The sequence below is a fragment of the Asterias amurensis genome, chromosome 1 (assembly GCF_032118995.1).
Source record: "Asterias amurensis chromosome 1, ASM3211899v1".
Classification (NCBI taxonomy): domain Eukaryota; kingdom Metazoa; phylum Echinodermata; class Asteroidea; order Forcipulatida; family Asteriidae; genus Asterias; species Asterias amurensis.
Genome location: NC_092648.1, coordinates 27,437,986 through 27,460,279, shown reverse-complemented (window position 1 = coordinate 27,460,279; position 22,294 = coordinate 27,437,986). Strand labels below are relative to the sequence as shown.

The 22,294-nt window shown below is 39.3% G+C and overlaps 1 protein-coding gene across 1 annotated transcript; it reads right to left on the bottom strand.

Moving 5' to 3' along the window:
• Nucleotides 1-375: 375 nt before the first annotated feature.
• On the bottom strand, nucleotides 376-22,123 carry LOC139935217 (codanin-1-like). The gene is made up of 22 exons (XM_071929714.1): nucleotides 22,033-22,123; nucleotides 18,853-20,017; nucleotides 18,380-18,560; nucleotides 17,847-18,080; nucleotides 17,197-17,286; nucleotides 16,728-16,803; nucleotides 16,091-16,188; nucleotides 15,340-15,447; nucleotides 14,683-14,734; nucleotides 14,024-14,089; nucleotides 12,914-13,057; nucleotides 11,959-12,125; nucleotides 11,395-11,476; nucleotides 10,828-10,981; nucleotides 9,326-9,453; nucleotides 8,620-8,915; nucleotides 7,912-8,054; nucleotides 6,204-6,349; nucleotides 5,570-5,674; nucleotides 4,998-5,417; nucleotides 4,269-4,434; nucleotides 376-3,852 (listed from the first exon to the last, which is right to left on the bottom strand). Exons 1-22 carry the CDS (start codon nucleotides 22,120-22,122, stop codon nucleotides 3,710-3,712), a joined length of 4,254 nt encoding a protein of 1,417 aa, XP_071785815.1. The 5' UTR covers nucleotide 22,123; the 3' UTR covers nucleotides 376-3,709.
• Nucleotides 22,124-22,294: the final 171 nt, after the last annotated feature.

The window sequence follows — 22,294 nt, the reverse complement described above, 5'->3', positions numbered from 1 at the left end:
CACACCACTGCACCCACACCACTGCACCCACACCACTGCACCCACACCACTGCACCCACACCACTGCACCCACACCACTGCACCCACACCACTGCACCCACACCACTGCACCCACACCACTGCACCCACACCACTGCACCCACACCACTGCACCCACACCACTGCACCCACACCACTGCACCCACACCACTGCACCCACACCACTGCACCCACACCACTGCACCCACACCACTGCACCCACACCACTGCACCCACACCACTGCACCCACACCACTGCACCCACACCACTGCACCCACACCACTGCACCCACACCACTGCACCCACACCACTGCACCCACACCACTGCACCCACACCACTGCACCCACACCACTGCACCCACACCACTGCACCCACACCACTGCACCCACACCACTGCACCCACACCACTCAAGGGTAATACAACTTTGTAGTGGAACCTTTCAAAGGGCAACAGCTAATGGGAGGCAATTGCTTCCATTGCCTGTTTGGGAACCAGCCAAATTGCCATCTCATGTTCACTGTGTGACTGGTGTTCTGATTGTTCAGTAATGGTTGCTTACTGGCTTTGGTTACCAGGGATATGAAACCACCCAATTTGTCAGGTCATGTAAATGGTGACTTGTGCCCCGATTGTCCAGTCATGGTTGCTATAACCTGTAGAAGGGACGTAGTCAAATATCCCAATAATAGGCTCCAAGATTTGTAAATGTTTTAATTTAACTGAATGGTGCAAAGAATTTGAGTATATACAATAATTCATTCGTAAGGTGAAATTAACCATTCACCAATTTGTAAAGATTTGAGTAAGACAACGATGGCTTTGAATTGTACAAATAATAACCTAGCTTATCTGCCATGGATGGTTGGTTGCAAGAGATACATATTTATTTTGTTAAGTTAATTTAATTCAGTAAATGCTTTGATTGCTTAAGATTAATTAAGTCCGCAGTTGATTATTGTACATTTTGTTTATTATTGAAACTGATGCACATTTTTTCTTTGTGTTTGTCTTGTTTCTATAGTTTGAAGTTTGAAATTTACATTAATTTATTTACATTAAACATTTTTTTTTCATTAAACAAACTTTTTGTTCATAGCACCTTCATTCCTTGAACACCTGCTGGGTGTATTACAAGTCTTATTATTATTATTATTATTATTATTATTATAATTATTATTATTATTATTCCGATGCTTAGTTTTCCAAGAAAAACGATCTCATGAGTTGTACATCATTAGCTTTTCAAAAGCATCTATGCACTGTTTCCAATCCACAAGTTTTCAGGGTTCATACACACATGTATCATAAAGTAATTCGAGAAATCGGTTTTGGGAAAAGTACATTTGGTTCAACTCCCCTTGTTCTCAAGAAGAGGTGGTACATTATTGGTTCTTGAAGGGTATTCAGTTTGGAAGCAACATCATTTAATGTTGTGCTTAATAATGATCTTCGGACAAAAACCCAGACACAATGCAGTCAGATGTTTGCCATTTTCATCAGGTTATAAAAGATGCCTGCAACTTATTTAATTTGCCATCGTGTAGTCACATAATGTTTACAGCATTCAAGAAGAACCATTGTGAAGGATAATGTATTTATATACATAACATGACCTCGTCCATTAGGTTTCCATCCCTACATGCATCCGCAACGTACAACCACCTGCCCACTTTAAGTTCGACAAGTCTTACCTGTAACCTTGCGGAAAACTGTGTCACACATTTGCGCATGATGTGTAGTACCATAGAGTTCTGTCTAATGCTTATTGACTGGCAAAGACATTATTTATTTATTTAAAAATATTTTTGTGGGGGGAGGGTAGTTCACGGTTGGACCACTCACTTGTGCATTATTTTCAATCTGTTAAGGATAAATTGTTATTTTCAAATAATTTCGATTTTTTTTTTTTTTAAGCCAGACTCGGACAAATTATACTCATGTACACTAATACTGTATTCATACAGAGCCCTCTCATAGAGGTCAAAGGTCACATTTAATGTTTCAACTACAATGAATGAAAGCAGTGTTTTACAATTACATAATGTAAATTAGAAACGCATTTTTTTTCTCCAATCTACAATTAATTTGTGGATAGAATATCTCATTTGTATATTAAGGATTTGTATTTTTGTTTTCTGGTAGTAAGTTAATTTGTTTGGTTTTGTTTTTGCATTGTTATAATAATATGCATGAATACAGACAATGCTGAGAGGTTGAAATAATAAAAATGACAACTCCTGTAGCTGAACAGGAATAAACTGATTTTTTTTGTAAAGTGACATCTGTATTAGTTTCATTGAGTTTAACCTTAAATTTTATCATATAGTAGCTGCAAGCAGGTTCATGGCGGTCGTAACCAATACTGTCAGTCATCGGCCAAGCCAGTGATAAACCAATGGCCAATAGACCGATCCATTAGGCTCCGCCCATGACGCATGTGTGAGCCTCTCCAATGCCTTTCTGCACAACTCTGCCTGCGCGCGTCAAGCATACGCGCATGCATGCCAGACTTTATTTGTCGGACCTTCGTTACGTTGTGATTGGTCAATACACAATGGGGCGGAGCTTAATGGATCGGTCTATTCAACCAAATCAAACCCCCGGACAGACGATGGCCACAAGATTTCTTCATGGCTGAACAATGCCACATGATTTGTCCCATCATGTTCCTCTCTCCAAATCACCTCCTTAATTTGCAATTCTGCATGTTGAACATGTTAACATCTAATTTACATCACTTAAACAAAACATTGTTACTAGGGGGAAGAAAAAAATGCTGTCATAGCTCTTTAAACATAAGAATAATAAATGATTTTTTGCTTTTAAAGCAAGCTCAACTTCTTGAAATAGTACAATTTCGCATAAATTAAATTCATGTATAAGGATAAGGATATTGTGTTTAATTGCAGCAAAGAATTGTATTTATAGAAATTATTTGATTTAATAAAAATATTAATTACTCTGTCATACCCAAAATTTATGGACCATTACATGGCCTATTATGTCACCAAACCCCATGCACTGTAGTCCATGAACTACCAAATTTGCCCCAAAAACTTAAATGCAATATAACAGAAAAAAAAATTGCAGTATTGTTTTCGTTCTAATTTATTTGGCCATTGAAACAAGAAAACAACACTCAAAATAAGAGACAACTGTAATTGTGTTGCAAGGAAAAATCACAGTTTAAAATGCCCTAACATGATCCGAAATATGGTTAATTACTGTACGACACCCTAAGTACTCCCAAAATGCAATTATTCAATCATTAAACTACTTCAGAATTTATTTGTCCAGACTTCATAAGCCTTGTGTAATAGATACATGTACAACATTATTTTGAGTTCATTTTTTATTTGATTAATTCTGGTTGTGAAGCCAATGATTCTAAGAAAAGTAAACTTAATCACTATACTGGCCAAGAACCCCATGGAGAGAAAACAAGGAAGTTACAGTAATAGATATGAGAGGAAAACCCCAGATAAATATCCAGGGAAGAATCAAAGGAATCAGGTAGGGACTGAAAATCCAATCCACATAGTGCCCTAAGCGTGATTCGAACCGAGGTCCTAGAGATGGAAGGTGAGGAAAGAAACCACGACGCCTACCTGATCGGTTATTACAAAATCAAAAACCATGTTTTTTTTTAATATTGATTATTTGATTTCAACTTTGCATGACTTTATCATTAGTTTAAATTTGAGGCTCTGTAACGTTCTTGGTGTTGCATGTAATCACATAGACGCTGTAGGACTGGCCCCTCTGGACATCTGGACATCAGAATGTTTAACATCGGCTCTATATCCATTGATGACTCATCTTGGCTTTCCACTAAAAAAGATAACGATTGAAACAAAACATTGACATTGTAATCCTCATAATACCGAGAACATGGAGGAAAGAGCCAGACTAATATGTGCGTGCATATTTTAATGACTGTGTACTGAAATAAATGAACTTAAAGCAAAAGACGTTCTTTCAAAGTCGGCATTCCGCCAAAAGGGGGATGAATCTCATCCCTCCCATGTATTATACCCCAATGAAGACTAAGATAAACAAATTGGGCATGTTCTACTAACAACTGTTACTTCACCAAAAAAGAGGAACATACAAAATGTCAATGATTTTGTATAGTACATGTATTTTAAAATTTTGAATAGTAAAACTGACAATAAAAAAATAAGGAAATCAGTCGATTCAAAGAAAACTTGCATGCCTGAATAGTCATAATGAAGTTTGACTCTAACCTTGAGATATATACTGTATGATTGTCCACAGAGCAGCAATCATTGTTTCTGTCATCCAGTACTCAGACTCCATCAGTCTAGTTAGAGATTCAGCGACTCTAGTTGGGTCAAGCAGTTTGTTATCAATCAGCTTACATGTTACACTGGACAAAGAGTCCCAGCGTACCTGGGAACACACAGGAGAAGAATATTCAGTGTTCAATGTAAAGATGACAGAAGCAATCAGCATTTGCAAATTGTTTACCAAAATGAAATGTGGTATGGATGCAAGAATGAGTAATGGCCTCATGTTTTGGAACTTGCAGCGTCTTTTAAGAAAGCCTTTAAGATATTAAATATATGTTATTCGTCATCTGGATGGTTTTGTATGGCTACTCTAAATGTAAATAATGTTTAGAAGTATACCACAAAGGAGAACTGACTGGGTAAATGTCAAATCTCTGTTTCACCATACAACAATGTATGATTTAAGAACTAAATAATTGGGTCCTTTCCATTGGCATTTCAAGTGGATTTTGGGGTCTGATAGCGGAGACATTTGATTGTGGATCGAATCCCGGTCATGACACTTGTGACCTGGTGCGAGACACTAAACTATTATCGACTCCCATCTGCACACTCCTAAGGAGTTGATTAAGTTTACAGAATGATTCAGGTTCAGGGGCAGTCGTTTTGAGACAAGTTATAAAAGCGACAAATAAGTGCCTATATTTTTGTTTAGAAAGCTACCTTGGGATTTGCACTATTTTCAATCAGCATTGTGTTCCTTGGGCACAGGAATGTCTGAACTGGTACCCGGCACTCAAAATGGTCCCTCCACAGCTCCAAGAAGACGTCCAAGAGGCGCATGTCACTCCTTGGCTTATGACCGTTACAGTTTTTCGATTCATTATAACAAGTTTGGTTTTCACTCTCTGCTGTAACACTCTCAGTTGAGTTAAAACTTGAACTTTCTTCTGGTGTTCCATTTGGCTCAACTGCTAGTGAGTCTCTGGTTTCATCGTCATCATTCTTAATTGATGGTAAACTAGCCACTGTATCTCTACTATCTATAGAGGAATCAAGGCAGTCTGGATGGAAGATCACTAGAGCTGCTAACAAATCAATAGACAGCTGTTGAATCATCTGCAATGCTATAACAGTCAAGTCCTGTACCAAAGAGAGGGGGGGGGGGGGTATCAGACATTATTCAAATATTTGCCTCAGTTCGGCAGAATTTATACATTTGTTTGTTGTTACCAATATTGGAATAATAGTCTTAACTACTCAACATGTTTTCAATAGTGAGACTGTATTCTTACCTGCCTAGCATGGAGGACTTGCCGTGTTGTTGCCAACAAACTGGCCAGCTCCTTGGGTTTGACGTCTTGCTTCAGGCTTCCTGAGAGTAGGTGCCTCAACAAGTCCTGATAAAATAGTATCAACAATGAACAAATATGAACAATGGGCTTTGGTTACGCATTTGCCTGATTACCATGGGCAAGAAAAGTTCTGAAACATTATTAATTGTTGTCAGATCATCAAGATAATTGTCAAATGACATGTCATGCTTTGTGAACGATTCATTTAAGGATTTTACAGAAGAAAAAAAACCCCAAAGTCACAATTTTTGTTTTAAATAAAATTACTTCAAGAAACCATGTATACATAACGGTTGTATCGATGTATTTAAGGATTAGAAGAAAACGAATCATATACTGATGCTATCATTTCAGAAACAGAAAAACATTGAAAAATACAATAAACAGAAAGTACATCAATTTTTCTTCCACAGAGCTCGAAAAAGTACTGAGAATACAGTGCTAACACACATCGGTGTACACGTATATGGGTAAAAACAAAATTACTATTCTGTATCCCTGATGCAAATTTCCATCCAAATTATTAAAGAAAGCAAAGTTTTAACACTAACAAAAGTCTAAGAATGTATTTAACCTTATAGCCTTGCAGTAGTGATGAAGGCGATAGTAGGTTCCTATCATGATGAAGGGGTTTAATCAACTTGGGTTTCTCAACGGCTTCTTTCTTAGCAGCCCTGATAGCTTTGTCAACGCCAGTATTTAACTCCTGCTGAATGGCGGCTGAATAAAACCACCATAAATGAGATGGAAGAAATTAGCAAGATTATTTACAGATAGTTTTACCCCTTAAATTTAAACTACAACATTTACCTGTTTACAGAAAATGTTACCACTCTCATGCATCATTTACTTAACATTATTGTTTTGCTTATATATAAAAACACATAACAAAATAACCAACAATAGCTCAAATCTAACTATTAGAGGTCATATTTAGGCCTCAGAAAAGCTGGGGGAAAAAAACACGAAAAAACGCAGAGAATTCTCATGTCTGTTAAACAAAGAAACAAAAGCAAAAAAGGCAATGATTCAAAAGCTAAAAACATAAAATCACAAAATAAACACACAAAAATTTGTCAAGCACTAGGAAATACTACAATCCATAAAATAATAACACAAGACCCTTACAGAACTCCCCTCCCCATACAGTAAAAAGGCATTCATACAGTAGATAATTATATAAAATGTACTTAGGTGCGCAACAATAATATCAAAAAAACACTCAGTTACGGTAGTAAAATGTTTTTTTTTTAAGATATGTCTTAAAAATGGATTAAAAACATCAAGGCTATCAGCATTCCTAATATTTGTCAGAAAATTAAACATCTGGCCCAAGAACTGTCATTAATCCTGATTTAAAAATGACTCTGAACGCCAAGTTACCAAAAGATGACTCTAGGAATGTGCACAAGGTACCTGACAAAAACAAAACAATTGTCATTGTGTGTTTTTCCTAGAACAATGACAGAACTGTAAGGAACATTACAAATAATAAATATAATTTGTTGGGAACAGCGAGGATCTTGCAGAAGACCCTTTAATTCAATTCAATTAAAGTCACATTTATTTCCCGAAACACATTTCAACAATTTACAGAACTTGAGATCTAAGGCTTTGGGATGTAGCCCGACTCAAGGAGTTACTGGCACAAAGGAAAATAATATGATCTTTCTTCTGCATGCTAAGATAAGATGAAATAATACATGTATATGCAAACTTATAAAGCACACAAAACAAACAATAACAAAGACATGTACAATAATTAAAATGGAAACTTAAGCCAAAGGTTAGAAAATCTTGAATACAATGCATGAAAGCAATACAAATTAAAAAAAAACACAGACAAAAAAAAAATTGCTCGAATACTTGAGTCCATAGTCATAGCAAAGCATGTGAGAAAGATCAGTCTCCCAATGAATGATTGGAAACAGGCTCAATAAGGAGGTTAGAATTATAAGACCCTATCCCAACTTATGAAAAGCTACCCAAGTGGTGTCAGTGAGTATTCAGTGACCATATCCCAACTGATGTAAATCAACCCAAGTGGTGTCACTGAGAATTCAGTGACCATATCCCAACTGATGTAAATCAACCCAAGTGGTGTCAGTAAGTATTAAGTGAAATATCCCAACTGACGTATAGCTACCCAAGTGGTGTCATGGGGGTATTCAGAGACTAATTGGTGTAAAGCTACCCAAGTGGTGTCAGTGAGTATTCAGTGACCCTATCCCAACTGGAATAAAGCTGCCCAACTGGGATCACTCAGTAATAAGTATTCCCACCTGGTATTTGTTCATTGCACCATCGTTTAGCCCTCTCCATGGCCAGCCTAGTTGTAATGCCAGCAGCGGCTTCTAAGACTTGTTCACAAGTTTCTTGAGGCAGGAGGAGAGACAATGACTTCTTGCTTCTCTCCCTCACAAATCTAGAAACAAAAGAACAAAATAACGTCAAGGAGAAGTACATCATTGTTTTTTGAATGGGCACATTAACTCGTCTAGTTTTCTATAAATTCACCACAACTTTGTAACAACTCTATTACATTGTTTTCAGATAAACACCTTTTTTGTCCCTGTTTTGTCAGGAACTTTGTGCACATTCCTGTACTTTTATATCAATGTGCATCGTCTTAAACTGTGTACAGGTTGAAGAATGTACTTGCCTAATCAACCCTAATATAAGGTGTTATTTGAAAGCTAATATTTTCATCTATATGGAATGTGCAAATAAATCAAGTTTTGAGTTTTGGAAGGAAGAACCGTCCTGGTTTTTTAGAAGAGTCACATTTATTTCTGGATAATAAGTGGATCTGTTGAAAAACAAATTTAGAGGATAATTATTAAGGCAGTGTCAATATTCACGAGAGAAACATCACTGGCAGCGTCTTAATTAAAAACAAATAGCTCTGACAAAAAACCTTTAAGTTTTGTATCAAATCATTGTGACAATTTTTTTAACTGGTTCAGCAAAATCAATCCTTAGGTACTCACTGTTTAGCCTGCTCTTCAGCTTCCCTCCTCGTTGCGACTATAACCTCCTTCGTCTTTGCCTTCACTAGCCTCAAGAGGGCGCTTTTCATTTTATCCGTCCAGTCCTCTTTCACTGTCCCAATTTCCTCTGACTTGATCTCCGAGTCCAACAACTCTACGACCGTCCTCCGTGACGCCAAGACGATCTTAGCGTCGATGTGTTTAATGCAGTTAGAATACAGCCTAGAGCTGACAAAGTCTACTGTTTTCTTCAGCGACGGGGAGTGGTTGTCAAAGAAGTTTTTCTCAAGTTCTTGCTGTAGAAGGATTTTGGCAAAGCAAAGTAAAGAATATATGTAAACACTAAATAATTATAGGATTGGAAACTTTAAATGATGAGAAAACAAGGTTATTGCAGGGCAGCTTTTTTTTAATGTGTTGTGGTGGTCCTGAGAACCACAAATTGCTTATTTTATTTTTATTCTTTAGACAAAGCAAAAATGGAAATTAGTTTAATTTTGTGTTTTTAATCGAAGTCTCCTTATCAAACACCAAATAAGATCCACAAATATCTCCATCCTTGCTTTATCTCAGAGCCACAACTTGTTTTATAGAAGATATTAATTTCACAGGGTTTTCAAGTACAATTATTGATTCTAATCACTGCAAACATAGGGGAAATGGTTTGCTTAGAAATAACTGATGAGCCTTTAGCCTTTAGACGTACCTGTAATTGTTGACTTGTCTGAATAGGTTTGGGCGGAGTACCAGCCCAGATTGGTGTGATCTTCTTCATGGGTGTGGTCTTGGAACCAAACCCAAGTGATGCATCTGTAAGCAACACCCGTATGTCACCTGCAACATGAACCAAAAAGACACCCATTGCCATGATTGCATTAATAAGAGAATAAAAGTGCAGCGACGAGTTCTTTCACGGCCGTTTAGAACCGGCAGGATCGTTGCCGTGTTATAAAGGCCCGAGCCGAGGGCCTTTATCTGTAAAACTTATCCGTTTCCGACGTGCTTGAGCTCTGTATGTACATGTACATGTACGACGTCCGTGTGTCCGTGTGTACATGTACATGTATGATGTCCGTGTGTTGCATTGTTATGACCGAGATGCCTATTTCCAACAGTTTCTTGCTGCGTTCGTGCTCATGCACGTATAGTCTTGGTGCAACATGTTCTCGTTTTCCTTTCACACACAGCGCGGCCAACTTACCGACAGCGCCCGCATCGCCCGTAACAAGAAACGTCTTGCACCAACACTAGCGCGGAGTATCCGCTCACAATCGGTTATAAACACTGGTCATTATCAAAGGTTTAAACACCCCACGTGACGTGCTCTCCACCATTAAGAATAGCGAAACTGTCTGAGTTATTTATGAAAGAATAATTTAAGGCCTAGAATTACCTGGAGGCCAAGGAGGCCATGTTGCCTCTGGTATTGACCTTGGTGCCCCTTCAACAGTTTCCCATTCACTTGAAGATTTTCTTATGGAAGTGCCATTTGCAAAATTAAAACGGCCTGGCCCTTTCAACATGTTCAAAAATGAAATTCCAGGCCGGTAATACATGTAATATGTGAATGGTTCTTTTATGAGTGGATTCCTTCCGTTCTAGTTTACAAACAAAAACCATGATAATTATAATATGTTGGGAGGCTAGTCATCCTTACTCACAGCTGAGAAGCTGAATTTCGAAGGACGTGATTACAAAAAGCAGGCATGCAAGGACACCTTTGGCAGTAAGCCACATCAACCAAGATTGACAACGGAGCACAGCCAGAGATCATAAGTGTTTGATTTTTCCTTGGGATACAACCAACTGTGCCTGAATCGGCCAAAAGATAATTAAAAGTTACTTATTACATACACCTAACCCTGCTGGCAATGCTAATGTTTTGATCTTTTCAGGTGACAGAGACCTCTCACCCTACCTATGTAAAGAATTTAAACCAACTGACAAGGCAACCATAGAAGAAATAAAAACAAAAGACACAAAAGAACAAACCCAATTTATCAAAAACATACACTTTTGCAATAGACCTTATCGCAAATACCAATGCGCAAGCGCAGACTGTTGAATGAGGTGCATTGTGGGATAGATATGAATCAAATTTTGCTACCAGCTAGACCACAATGCACCTAATTCCAAGCTTTACGCGCGCGCCCCAGTATTTGCGAAAAGGTCTATGGCACTCCATAGTTGATAGAGGGCGTTTCTTACCTAGGTACGGACAGCAAAGATAGAGTAGTTGCTGATCTACGAGACACAATTCATCGAGGGGTGTGTTGGGAGATGCTGACTGCATTATGGTGTCATCATTGATGAAGTCATCAGCAAAGCTTGTAAAGTACATGGAGGCTGGCATACCGGGTACCTACCACAGAATTAAACAATTTTTTAGTCTACTATCAAGATGTAATAGATGTAAACCTTTGAATAATTGTGTAATTGATTACTATACAACTTTCAAACCGGAGAATGTCGTTGTCTTGAATAACAAAACTTCAAAAAGTAACCGCAATGTTGGACGGCGGTTTTTACATGCAAAACTAATCATGGTTTATGTACCAGTCACTAAAAAAAATTCCTAGGGCTGAGAAAGAGGGTTACCCCATCAGTCCTAAGTCTGGCCAGTAGAGCAGAAAACACTACCTCCCCAATTTTACGAAGCAAGTGTCACAACCAGGATTCAAACCCACACTCTGCTGATCAAACACCAGAGCTTGAATCCGGTGCTGTTAACCGCTCAGCCATGGCACGCCATGTCTTATCTTCAAGAAATCTCACCTCAAACAGCCACCCAAGTAAAAGGAGAACCAGTAGCATGTTGTAGTTGGTGGAGTCCACACACAGCTTTTTAGAAACAGTTCTGTAAACAGGAAAACTAGGGTTGTTTGAATAGCTCATATGCAAGTCCCAATGCACATGATCGGCGTGAAAAGGATACTGATTGAAACCGGTCCAAGCATACACTGGCAGCCATTATAGTGAAAGAAAACGTGAGTTGCCTGAATGCAAGATGTTTGCTGGATTGGCTGCATATTACGCCCTCTCTCAGTATGTTGAAGTTTATGTAAGAGGAGTATTAAGGAAATTTAACAATATATATTAATTCATTATCTTTTATATTAACTCCATGTAATGTTAATCTCTAAATGAGTCAGGGTGGTTCTTTCTCTCCAAAAGACGATCAGACCATACTGATCAAGTTGAAGCCAAGGGTTCTTTTCAGAACCACCCCAACTCATTTAGAGATTATCATTACATGGTGTAACCAAAAACCTTACTTTAATCATATTTCCACTATGCAAGGTTTCAAATACTACTTAATAAAAACAAAGCGAAACTGACCTGTAAACCTGGACTAAGAGTCTTAGAAGCACCTGGAGTGAATCCAGCTGAGCAGCTTCAGGATCCATCATGCTAAGATACTCCACTACCCAGGGTATGGTCATGACTAACCGATGCTGCTGACATGAAGAACGTAAGCTGCTTAGCAGGTCCAGAGGAGGGGAACACTGTGAAGAAAGAGATAGATTAATGGATGATTAGTGATTGGAATTAGCGACCGACACGTTAACCTTATGGGTGGACAATATTGAACCCTAACCCCTGGTGTCTTTGGCTATTAACCGATGCTGCTGACATGAAGAACGTAGACTGCTTAGCAGGTCCAGAGGGGGAGGGGGAACACTGTGTGGAGATAGATCAATGGAATAGATTAGTTGACTGGAATTAATGACTGACACGTTACCCCAATGGTAAGACGCATTGAACTCTAACCCCCTAGACTGTATGGTCATGACCAACCGATACTGCTGACATGAAGTATGTACGTAGACTGCTTAGCAGGTCCAGAGGAGGGGAAAACTGTAGAGAGAGATCAATGGAATGAATAACTAGTGACTGGAACTAATGACTGACTCGTTACCCTGATGGGTAGACACATTAGAACCGATTCTGCTGAAATGAAGTACATAAGCTTCTTAGCAGGTCCAGAGGGGGGAACACTGTGTGGAGAGAGATCAACAAGATGAATCATTAGGTTTTAGATTTAATGGGGAACAGGTGACCCTGATAAATAGACAATATTGAACTCTAACCCCTGGTGTCTTTGGCTAAACTGATGCTGCTGACATGAAGTATGTAGACTGCTGATCAGGTCCAGGGTAGGGGGGGGAACACTGTGAGAAGAGAGAGATCAACTATTGACATACATTTACAGTTGTTAAATCATTCATGTGTAGATACAGAACAAACCTTCATGACACAAGCACAGAAAGTACAGCATTAATGGTCACAGTACCTTGTTTCTAATTGAAATCATATCAGCTTGAACAGAGTCTGGTAGATTGCCTCCTCTCTGATAAGGTAAGAACACCAAGAAGCCAAGGAACTTGGCTAGAACCCGGGCAGCCTGGAGTGTAACGCTGAAACTACCTATTGCCTCCTGAAGAAAAAAAAAGAAAGAAAGATGCAGAAAACAAGGAAACTAGTCCGCTGTGATTGCCGTAGATTTGAGGGTCTTAGGTTTAGGGTTGCCACTTGAGGGTCTGGAGTTTGAGATTGATTTGTGGGGGTTGAGGGGTGGGAGTTTGAGGGTTTGGGGTCAAGGGCCTGGAGGGTAATGCTGAAACTACCTATTGCCTCCTGAAGAAAAGAAAAAAAGATGCAGAAAAACAGGATAACTTAGTCCACTGTAATTGGGGTAGATTTGAGGGTCTGAGGTTGAGGGTTTCCACTTTGAGGGTCTGGAATTTGAGATTGATTCATGGGGGTTGAGGGGTGGGAGTTTGAGGGTTTGGGGTCAAGGGCCTGGAGGGTAATGCTGAAACTACCTATTGCCTCCTGAAGAAAAGAAAAAAGGAAAGATGCAGAAAAATAGGATACTAGTCCACTGTAATTGGGGTAGATTTGAGGGTCTGAGGTTGAGGGTTTCCACTTTGAGGGTCTGGAATTTGAGATTGATTCATGGGGGTTGAGGGGTGGAAGTTTGAGGGTTTGGGGTCGAGGGGCTGAGGGGTGGAAGTGGGGAGGTTTGGTGGTTGAGGGGTGAGGATCCGAGGGTAGGGGATGAGTAATGAGGGGTTTGTAGGGGATTGAGGTCTGGGGTTGATGGGTGGGAGTTTGGAGGTTTGATGATGGTTGAAGGGTAATAAATAAATAATCAAATAAAGGGTGAGGATTTTAGGGTGGGGCCGAGTATGAGGATCTTGTAGGGCATTGAGGTTGGGGTTTAGTTTTTTGGGTTTGGGGTTCAAGGGTGAAGATTCAATGGTGGGGTTGAGCGCGATAGGGAGAGGTTTGGGGTTAATGTCTGGGGTTGATGGGTAGGAGTTTGGGGTTAAGGGGTGAGGACTTGAGGGTTGGGTCGAGGGTTAAGGCGTAAAGGTTGAGGGAGGAGAGGAGGACTTACATCATCAACACCATTGGAATCTGTATCCCCATCCTGGTCAGTAAGTCCAAACTGCATCTCATTCAGCTGTAGTAAGAAAATACCAATTACTACTTAAAGGAACACGATGCCTTGGATTGGTCGAGTCTTTGAAAAGCGTATGTAACCGTTTGTTATAAAATGCATATGGGTAGAAAGATGTTGTAAAAGTAGAGTACAATGATCCACACAAACACGCCTCAAAATTGCACAGTTTTCCTTTTCCCTTGTTGACAAAAATGGTCAGCCATTCATGGGAGTGAAGTTTTTGACTCCCATAAATGGCCGACCGTGTTAGTTCGCAAAGTAGAAGGAAAACCATGCAATTTCGAGGCAAACTTGTGTGGATATTCTTCTTTTAAAACATCTTTCCAACTATATGCATTTTATAACAAACAATTACAAATGCTTTTTACAGACCAACTCGTCCGATCCAAGGCAACGTGTTCCTTTAAGAATCTTATCATGGCTAAGCATATTTGTTAAAATAATTACATGCAAATAAATTTGTTATTAATACTTTCAAGGAATTATACATCATTGTATTTTGGAAAAGTTAAATCGATGACTGCACCATGATTGCTTTTTGTGGTGGGAGGGGGGTGGGGGAGTGTGGTGAACAGCAGCAGCAATAACTTTACCTCTAAGATTTTGTTTGAGAAGTTGTCCATGAGATGCTGATTGAGCAGAAAGCTGAAAAGGAAGGAAGACAAACAAATCACTTCAACGCAACTGCCTACAACAACTTGCAGAATAGATGGTAACAAAAACACATGAAGACATGTGTTATTAAGGGAATCATTGTGTGGTGAAGAGGTTTTCAACTAGTGGTTTAAATCCGCCGAGGCCTGGTTCTTGATAATTTTACCGAGACGAAGTGTTCCACTTGTTGTACTTAGCAGGCATGCAACTGGCCGTTGAAAAAAAAGAGGAAAATTTTCAAAGGCACATTGCAAGTGCGGAGCGAGGCAGCCGAAACGCATGGGACACGAGACCCACAATGGTACCCTAGAAAATGTTGAGGTTTATTGTGCTCTTAGGTGCATTGTTAGCATGTACTAGGCTTATTTTACATTATTGAAGTTGAAGTTGTACATTGTTGTTGCTAGGCTTATATAAGGCTTTTTTTATTTTTTTTATTTTTTTAGCGCCGATCGTTTGGTAAGGAAGGCAGTTCGCAGTCAGCATTTTTGTTTTTCCCCACTCCTAATTTCAATCACATTTTGTCTTCAGTCCAACTTTCTTTTTGAAAATTGCAGCGAGCTAGTTCTATATTTTAGGATGAGTTTGAAGTTTACCTGTCAGCAGCTAAAATAAACTCCTTGAAGAAATCCTGGCATCCATGAAATCCTGGGCGAGGACTCGGACCTCCAGATGTCGTCGGAGTGAAGAATCGCTCTTCAAGTCTAAACACAAAAGAATCACAACAAAACTTGCCAGAATAAATCCTACTGTCCACAGATAACAATCCAGAAATGAAGTTCCTTAACTGAGGAACTTCGTCAGGAAACACAATCGAGGTTCTGTGAAACACAAACCTCAACCGAGTATCTGTGAATAACTATGCATGCCTACTCGTATTTTTTCACACAACAACATTCGTGCTTATTAGAAGAACCTTTGCTGTATTTCCTTTTGGAAAATCATTTCCTTTATCGAGTCAAGGTTTTATTGTGGCAACAACATTTTCAAAGAAAAACGATTATTTGACAACCTCCACAAATTTCGGGAAAAAAAAATACTGTGGCTGGGCACGGAACATTTTTCAGAATACTGACCTAAAAGGAGATCACCTGAGGGCACTTCCATTTGAAATTTTGTTAGACTATGGGAAACTTTTGAAGGGGCACTAAGGCCAAGACCAGGGCAATGGAGACCATCCATGCAATTCCAGGCCTAAACTGGGAACCATTTCAAAATGCCATTTTGATTTTAAAGCAATAGCCACTGATGATTAAGTTTAACATCCAGTTAGATAAAATTACACTCATGTCACAGTAGACAATCCATGAGTACAAACACAAATCGAATCCCAATGGTTACTCTTACCGTTTAAATCTCTCTGGGTTTGTCTTTTTTAGTTCACCTAGGAATCCTCGATCTTTGCTGTCATCATTGTCTGATAATAAATGATCTCCTTGGCACATCTAAGAACAAACAGGGATGTAGTTACATTAAATATTTTTAATACACCTGTTAAACATTCTTATGATAATAGTCTTATATACAGGGGTGAGAGTCATTACTAACGAAAAAGTCTGAAACTTGGATACAAATTCAAAGGAATGTCGAAATGTTGGCATTTCTACTGTTTGGTAACCCCTGGGGTTATAGATTCCAAGGAGCTTTTAGAAACAGTATCCAAAGCACCAGAGAAGTAGACAAATGAGCAGGATTTCTTTATTTGTGGGAAAAAAAATTTCTTCACCAGGGCTGAATTCAGCCAAAAGACTGAACAATCTCATCCCTGTATATAGCGTACATATCTACCAATAAGGTTCTCGAGGTGATTGAACAAACGCTCCAGATTGACGGCGTCATCTCAAAAACGAGATCATGAAATGTTTACAGGTTAGTTTAGTTTTGTTGTATACATCTACGTTTTATAGGATGTAAAAAACAATCAAATGTTTCCAAAATGTTAGTATGCCTTAAATGGAAACTCATAAATTCTCCCCTTACTTACTCGTGTGAGTTGAGAACGAAAGAGTCTAGCAAAGTGTGTGCAGTTGGCTACCTCTACAATCTGCTGCACCAACTCCCTGGAAATAACACAGAGTCAATGTTAACAATAGTGATAACAGGGAATGGAATTCTTAGCAGGGCTTCATTCCTATTCCATGATTCAATAAAAAAAAGCATTTCTAACTAATGCAAAAAATAGAAGCCAAGTAGCTGGAGCTCAGACGGATCTCAGACAAAAGTGTCAAATTTCACTAAGACGCACGAGCGTCCAAGTTGTATGTTTACTCGACTAACTACATTTTGGCGCGTCGATGATGCAGTGATCACGTAGGTGGTAAGGCATGTTTTTCTGACAGCCGGGTATTTTAACAAAAGTGACGTCCTTAGTGCTGGGTGCTATTAGGAATATTGGCTTCAGGGTTAACCATAGCAACTAAAGCAGAAAGGTAAAAAAATATGTTGTATATTACCTGATTTTCTTGGCCATAACTGTTTTCATATTCCATTCGGGCAAATTATGATAATCCATCCATTCTCGAACAAACTCATAAAACTTATCCCTGCAAAAGAAAAAGAAACAGATAGTCATCATTTTTGTACCAATGTTTTAATCGACGACAGATGAGCAAGAAACGCAAGAAATGTTTTGTTCTCTTGAGTAGCCCTCATTGTATTTCAATTTGTATTCTTTGCTTGCACAACCAGCATTGGTAGCCAATTATGAGAACTAGGGGTGTGCAATAAATGAGTTTGTATTTGAATTTGATATAAACTTCTTACATCGACAGTGCAGTATCTTGCCAGCCGGGAAACTCCCCGGAATGTATAAGGTCAATCTTTTTGCAAACAAATTAACATGGGCCTAATTTCACTAAGCAAGTAAGCACAAAAACTTGCTCAGCACAAGCAAAATCTTGCCTTAAGAAAAGTAGTTTAGCGGCCAAAATACCATACAGTTACCATTGCTGTGGCCGGTACCCTCATTTCTTGCTTGGCAAAGATATTTGCTGAGCAGAATGTTCTGCTAAACAGCTTTATAAAAATTGGGCCCAGGTCAACATCCCGGGCAGTATAGTATTATCAGGGTCCTGGAGATATATTTCAAGCACACAGTCCTAACCTTTGCTTTCTAAAGCTATGGAAAGACACATCGCTAGGAAAGTTTCGTCTGTTATCTGTGTCGGCCATGAAGGGTACTGCCTGGACTGGAGACTTAGAGGTCACAACCACCGGTCTTGACGTCCCTCCGTCTATCGCCTTCTCAAGCTCAGGTCTAAGAGTTGGACTGAACTCTGACAAGTGAGGAACCTCAGCTAACAACTTAAGAGTCGTCTTATCCAGGAACACAAGCAACCTGATGAAGAAATCGTGTGTTAACCAATAAAAAGTAGAATTGGAAATTATCCAACACGTTGTTGAGTTTCGATCTGAAAGCTTGCCCACTATAAATTTCAAACTCTAGATTTGCTAGGCAAAATGCACATAAAAATATCGCAAGAGTGTAAGTGCTTCATTGCCTAAAATGTGCTTTACACTTGATTACATATGGCGACATTGACTCCCAAAATGGTGCAATCAAGGTTGTTGTGATGATGAATTGGTTCACTAATGTGCATGGCCAGTGCCCTAAGATATCGCAGGAAGAAGACATACCACATTTGCTGGTGAAGGACTTGCACAGCAAAGTAGACACAATTGTGCAGAGAGCAGAGATAGTTAATATCCTCTGGGTCGCACCGATCATTGATGCCCTCCGTGGACGACACACTACCTCTGGCTGTCAGTAGATGAACTAAGAAGTATAGCTCCATTGTCAGGTTGGGCATCAGGCAATCTGGAAGCAAAGATTCGGGATTAGTAATAATAATTATTCGTTCTTTCATAGTGCATTTAACAATGCGCTTTATATTGTTGCCCTGGTCATTGTGCCACTAATATTCCTTTAATCTTTCTCAGTTCCCTGGAGAGTATGCAGCCCTGAGCTGCCAGAGTATCTATGTGACCACCTTTCAACAAATAGGACTTCTTTTAAGCTTTCTGAAGTATGCATGCAGAAACACAAGAAAATGGGCGTGTATAAATAATTTTAAAACAATTTTGTTTCACATTAAATTTGATTTGTTTACCTTTAATACATGCTGAGTAAAGTTCAGCAAGCTTCTCCAGATGATCTTGGTATGTTACGCCCTCTCTGGATGCTTTGGTCACCTCAGTAGTGTAGGTAAAGGCAAAGTTAGGTGAAGTTTTAGTTGGAGTTTGTGGTTGCGCTGTGGAAGGACATGGAGCAGCATTATTTACCGATGATTCTTGAGTGTTGGTTAGACTTGCTTGTTGCTTGCGACGCTCGAGTCTTAGGAGCTCCCTCTCCTTGTCCAAACCTTGATTGGTCTGTATAGGACCGCCTGTATTTGTTGAATTTCCTGGTGCAGAAAATCCAGCCTGAAATGCCGGGTTTGAAAAGGTTGGTTGTCCAGGTGAACTGAAAAGCTTGCCTTTGGAGATTGATTTCTGGTGACTACTAGACACAGCTGTTGGCGTGATTCTTTTTGTCGGAATGTCTTTGATTTTGGATGCAATTCCGACTGCAGGGAAATCCATGGCATCATTTAGCGAGAATTCAGGAGCGGCAACTTCCCTGCAAACTGGTTTAGACTTGGACTTCAAGGAACCGTCACTGTAGGATGTCTTATTCTTACCACCTGATCGGTGCTTGGTAGCGACAGGGGTCTTGTGCTGAGTGCCTTCTTTTAGATGATGCTGGTCACTTCGTCTCCTTCCCTTTGGTTGACTGAATCTATCTGGTGTGATGTACTGACCGAGTGTTATCTGCTCGTCCTTTTTGTGGACAGATGGAGAGACCTTCTTAGCCTTTCCAGAATACTCATCATGCTGTGACTTCCGATAGAACTGTCCTCCCTGATTCCAAGATGGCGACTCTGTTGAGTTACTGAGAGGACTCCCATCTTCAGAAGCTTCTGATTTAGGAGTTTGTAGTACTTCAGTTCCGTCTGATCTCAGAGGGCTCGGGCTAAATAGCTTGGTCCGATTTACTCGCTGATGATTGCTCCTGACGCCTGATTCTTGGTGCTTTGGGAGGTCTGTGGAGTTTTGGCGTTGCAGGCTTGCTCGGCGAAACTTCTGAGCACTGGCCGGGGTCTTAGCTGGAGAGGCTCCAGAGGATGCTCCATGACAAATAAGGTGGGCTGTCTGATCGCGAAGATAGTTGATGAAGAACGGCAGAAATTCAACACGAAGGGATCTGTCATTGAATAGGTTGATTTCTGTCAGAGCCTGAGACAAAACAGAACAAATCTGTTATAACATTACCGATCAATAATTCTGTAGAAAACAGCAGGGATTATCATCTACAATTAACAATATTATTAGGTAAATTGTGTAGGCAAAAGCGGTCACAGTCTCCACCGTACTGTGGGCTTGTCATTGCAGATCTGCTACTAGTGTTGAATATTATTATAGTTATTAATAATGATATAATAAATTTCTAAAATGATATAATAAATTTCTAATAAATTTATTAAGGAAATTTGACAAAAGCATTTATTTTTTGGACCTGTCATTGGGCACGAAAAAATCAGTTTTGTACCACCAACTTCGGATAACTTTCCATATTATGCACGCCACCACTTTTTGCCTCACTTTTACAAAAATGGATATCTCTCATTGAGGTTAATTAGATACTATCTATTATTTTATATCGAATGAAAAAGTGGTGGCGTTAGGCCTAAATACAGAAACTTTTCCCCAACTTCAACAAGCTGATCTTTCTTGCTTTTGAACAATTGTTCAGAGACCACTGGCTGCCAAGGTAATAGGCTACAGTACACTGTCATAATGACTGTCAACCACTCACAGTCACAAAGCAGTGTCATCTCTCGTTTTTATTAACCTCAGTACCCCTGTCCTTAGCCCTATATAGGACTCTTCCTCTGTACACAGATACATAGTCCTACATATTAGGGCTATTTGTATTTCTGGGGCAGAACATTTTCAAACCTTCATAATTTAAATCTTCCCTGCAAGAAGCCACTAATTTCAACAGATTCACATTCATTTTTGCAGCATACATTTTTCTGCAGAGGGTTTTGGTCGTCATATATTCCTCACAGATCCGCCACTTTCGAGAAATAATTCAGCTCCTAACGTTTTTCACAGTTGTCTGCTGGCGTGCGTATGTATATACATACAAATCTTCTTGGTCACCATATCTTGACTGCACCACAGCGTTAACACAGCTTTGCAAACGCTTTATTTTGTTGTTGGACAATGTTGCAGTGCTGCAGCGCGTGCGCGCCATGCTATGATGAGTGAACGGCGGTGAGCAATGCACTGCCTTGTAACACCCCTTTCACAGAATGGTTTAGTCCAACAACAAAACAAAGCGTTTACTTTACAAAGCGATGCGACAAGTTCAAAATATAAACCTGGGAATTCGCTCCGGGATCTGGTAAGTTTTTATCCTTTTTCTTCAAAAATATTTTCTCAATGGTGTTTTAAGTGTTCATAAGATATTGAGGATTAAGTTCATGCCCTTACCTTAGAATTTGTGTCATGATTTTTGAAAGTGGTAAAAATGGGGCAAATCTGGTGACTAGTTGTCAAAATTATACTTCAATTGTCATTTGCCAATCAAAAGAATCTCGTAACCCTCCAGCCTGGCGGCCATCGGGAGGAGGGTTAGGTTATCGCAACTACGAATTAGGGATTAACTTAACTTTTAAACACATGTCATGACACGGCTAAACGTGCGGAAACAAGGGTGGGTTTTCCCTAGCCCACCTTGTTGAGCTGTTAAAATGGCTGCGCTTTTAACATCGGTCTCATCACTGTCACCATAACAGCTCAACAAGGTGGGCTAGGTTTTCCTGTTATGTTCTCCCGACCCTGATTACCGATTGAGCTTAAATTTTTATAAAATTTTCACAGGTTTGTTAATGTTATTTTATATATTATTATTATTTATAAATATGTTGTGTTGTGATAAACGAAGTGTGGGCCTTTGGCAACACTGTTTACCGAAAGTGTCCAATGGCAATGGCTTTAACTTGTCGGTAAATGGTTCAATAAAATACACAATTTATTTGAACGCATTCAAACTCATTGAATCAAGTGTTTTTATCATCCATCCCATGGATGGAGGTCCATTTCTTACTCATTTGTCCAATTTCCGGACAATAGAATTCCGATAGCTGAACCACGTTTAACAATTTTTGGCAAAGATTATTTCATAATTATTGTGAATATATTTTATTATTGAACCCTTATCAAACCATACAAGGTGTTCTTACCGAAACATCGGTATCGGTTGACAATAACCATGAAACTAAACTTTTAGAAGATATACTCCCAGCTAAATAAGCTTCCAGCACCGCAGCCATATTTAAAATCCTAAATAGTATTTTCGGATCGGTGTGCGCGCGGTGTGTGTTCACAAAGTTGACAATTTTTGAGCTTTATTTAAACGCTAATTTGAGGAAATATTATGGAAATTTATTTAACTTGTTAGCTTTTTAACATATACATTTTTAATAAGCTCTTAAAACTTGGAAT

What these genes read in the sequence shown, in the direction of transcription:
- LOC139935217 (XM_071929714.1), bottom strand. Translation starts at nt 22,122, where the DNA reads ATGGCTGCGGTGCTGGAAGCTTATTTAGCTGGGAGTATATCTTCTAAA. An exon ending in CAACCGATACCGATGTTTCG is followed by an intron (nt 20,018 to 22,032) that starts GTAAGAACACCT and finishes GTTTTGTCTCAG; the next exon opens with GCTCTGACAGAAATCAACCT. An exon ending in TTTATTTTAGCTGCTGACAG is followed by an intron (nt 14,735 to 15,339) that starts GTAAACTTCAAA and finishes CTTCCTTTTCAG; the next exon opens with CTTTCTGCTCAATCAGCATC.